The 2,488-nt window shown below is 33.6% G+C and overlaps 1 protein-coding gene across 1 annotated transcript in view; it reads left to right on the top strand.

Moving 5' to 3' along the window:
- Positions 1 to 2,488, top strand: part of MAP3K2 (mitogen-activated protein kinase kinase kinase 2) — a 208,349-nt gene that overhangs the window by 12,859 nt on the left and 193,002 nt on the right. Inside the window, exons 5-6 of the mRNA XM_006903148.1 lie at positions 946 to 1,059; positions 1,399 to 1,486. Coding sequence (XP_006903210.1) covers positions 946 to 1,059; positions 1,399 to 1,486 — 202 coding nt within the window. The remainder of the gene's footprint in view (positions 1 to 945; positions 1,060 to 1,398; positions 1,487 to 2,488) is intronic.

Genomic DNA, 2,488 nt, shown 5'->3' on the forward strand with positions numbered 1-2,488 from the left:
TTTATATCTGGTAGGAAAATGAAAGGAATTTCTTAAAATACACTAGGCTTATTCTAGTATACCAATATACTTATTAGGAAAATTTCTCATAGAGATAATTAAGTGTGAAATATTTTTATTCATTTTTCACTTTAATAATTCTTTGGATTAAATACAGTGGCTTTTGTGCTTATGTGCTTCACATATATAGCACATAGAGTTTTCTTAAACTCCTAAATGAACATATTTTGATTTTTTTAAATTGTGTGAATAATAGTTTCTTTTTTGGCCTTTTTTTTTTTAACTTTTCTGGTGCTTTTGTCAGATGATTAATGAAAGCAGATTTCCACTTTCAGGGTTAGTTACTATAGGATAGTCAACTTCTTTAGCTTTCAAAGATAACTACAAGTGTGAAGTGAACTGCAAGTATATTACTGGTGGTACTCTCTTATGACAGCTCTTTCAGATGCTTGTGATATTGACATATTGATACATCAAAAGATCATATGAATTTTATTTATTATTAGAAATTTTAAAAAATCCTCAAACACTTTCATCTATTTGGATGAAAGATGGTACCTTTATGCTTTATAATTTTGTGTCTACCTTTAATGCTGTTTTAGGATAAATACACTGTAACTAAAGTTTTAGGATAAATATACTTTAAAGTAGCCATATGTTATAAATACTTTTGAAATTAACCTTTTGAATGTGTTTTCTAAAAGAATTTTATGATTAAACCAGATTTTATGATATTCATGGATATGCATTCTGTGATTTTAGTGATGATAGAATCAGTAGAGCAAAATAAGCTAATTAGGTGTATGTGTTCAGATTTTTAGCTAGTGACAAGATAAGGAGAAAATGATTTTTTAAACTTAGTAAATCCTTAGTAGTAGAGATACTCTTGGAAGGATTTGACCTGGTGTAATGATTGCGTGACCTTTTGTGTCCATTTTTATTTAGTTAGTAATTCCATTAACTACTCAAGATGACTTGGACAAAGCTGTGGAACTGCTTGATCGTAGTATTCATATGAAGAGCCTAAAGATATTACTTGTAGGAAATGGAAGTACACAGGTAGGAAGTGGAATAATTTTTAGTTATTCCTCCCCCCCTAAAGATCTTTGTACTTATAGCTATATGAAACATATTTTATAATCATTGATCATATTTTTCAGTGGGATTGATTGTCAACTTTCATACTGTATTTGCTATTGTTTTATATCTTGGTTCTTTAGAAGCATATAGCCAGAATTACAAATAAGCATAATGGAAGTTGAGAACTTGAGGATGATTAAATTTAAATTAAAATGTCAAAGAGTAGAAGAGACTTACAAATAATATTTGGTAGGGGAGATAATTCTCTTGAAAGGTCTTAAGGGGAGAATAGCATTAATTGTAAATTTTCCATTACAGGCTACTCATTTAGAACCACTGCCATCACTAGAAAATTTAGCTAACACAGTATTTGGAGCAGAAAGGAAAAAACAGCTTTCTGTGATAGGTAAGAAAATTGGTGTCTAAATTATAAAATGGGTGATTTATCAATTCTTTTTCCTCCATCCTGTAAGGCAGCACCTAAACATCCAGGACAGAAACTCGTTGTCCAGTTGATTCCGATTCATATTTGTCCTGTGAAGTTTCTAAAGCCATAATTCTTTGAAGACAGAAACTACCATATCTTTTTCCTTTGGAGAGACTGGTGGGTTTGAATTGCTAGCCCTTCAGTTAACTGTTGAGTGTTTTAACCACTGTGCAACCAGGATTTCTTGTACCTAAACATACGCTGTTGTTGTCATTATGTGCCGTCGAGTCGCTTATGACTCATAGCGACCCTATGTACAACAGCCCTAAACTATGCTCTGTCTGTCCTGTGCCAGTCGCACTGTCTCTGACACTTCCATCCTGATTGACCCAGTCACTGAACCAGTCCACCTCATGGAGGGCCTTCCCCTCCTGCGCTGTCCCTCCACCTTCCCAAACATGATGTCCTTCTCCAAGGACCAGTCTCTCCTTACAACATGTCCAAAGTATGTTAGACGGAGCCTCAGAATCCTTATGCCTGATAATACCAGCCTTGATCTTACTCTACATTTACCCTAGTTAGCTAGTCTCTAGTGTTTGAGGTCCTTTGGAAATTCATCTTCATTGTTAAAGGATTTGTTGTTATAGTATGCTGCCAAATTGAACCCAACTCATAACAACCTCATATGACAGAATTGAATTGCCACAATTTGCAGTCCTAGTTTGCCATCTTCATGGAAATAGATCACCAGAGCTTTTCTCCTGTGGAGCAGCTGATAGATTTGTACTATTGATCTTTCCATTAACATCTGAATGCTTAACCATTGTGCCCACCATACAATGATCAGTCTTCACTTTATTTAAATGTTTGATAATTTCAGATAAAACCTTTTTTTTTTCCTATAATTATATTTTATTAATTTTCATAAACATTTACAGAGATTTTGGGCTTCCACTCATTCATTGTTGCACTATTCTCTCT

Source organism: Elephantulus edwardii, unplaced genomic scaffold, assembly GCF_000299155.1.
Source record: "Elephantulus edwardii isolate Elephantulus edwardi_28Jun2011 unplaced genomic scaffold, EleEdw1.0 scaffold00523, whole genome shotgun sequence".
Taxonomy (NCBI): domain Eukaryota; kingdom Metazoa; phylum Chordata; class Mammalia; order Macroscelidea; family Macroscelididae; genus Elephantulus; species Elephantulus edwardii.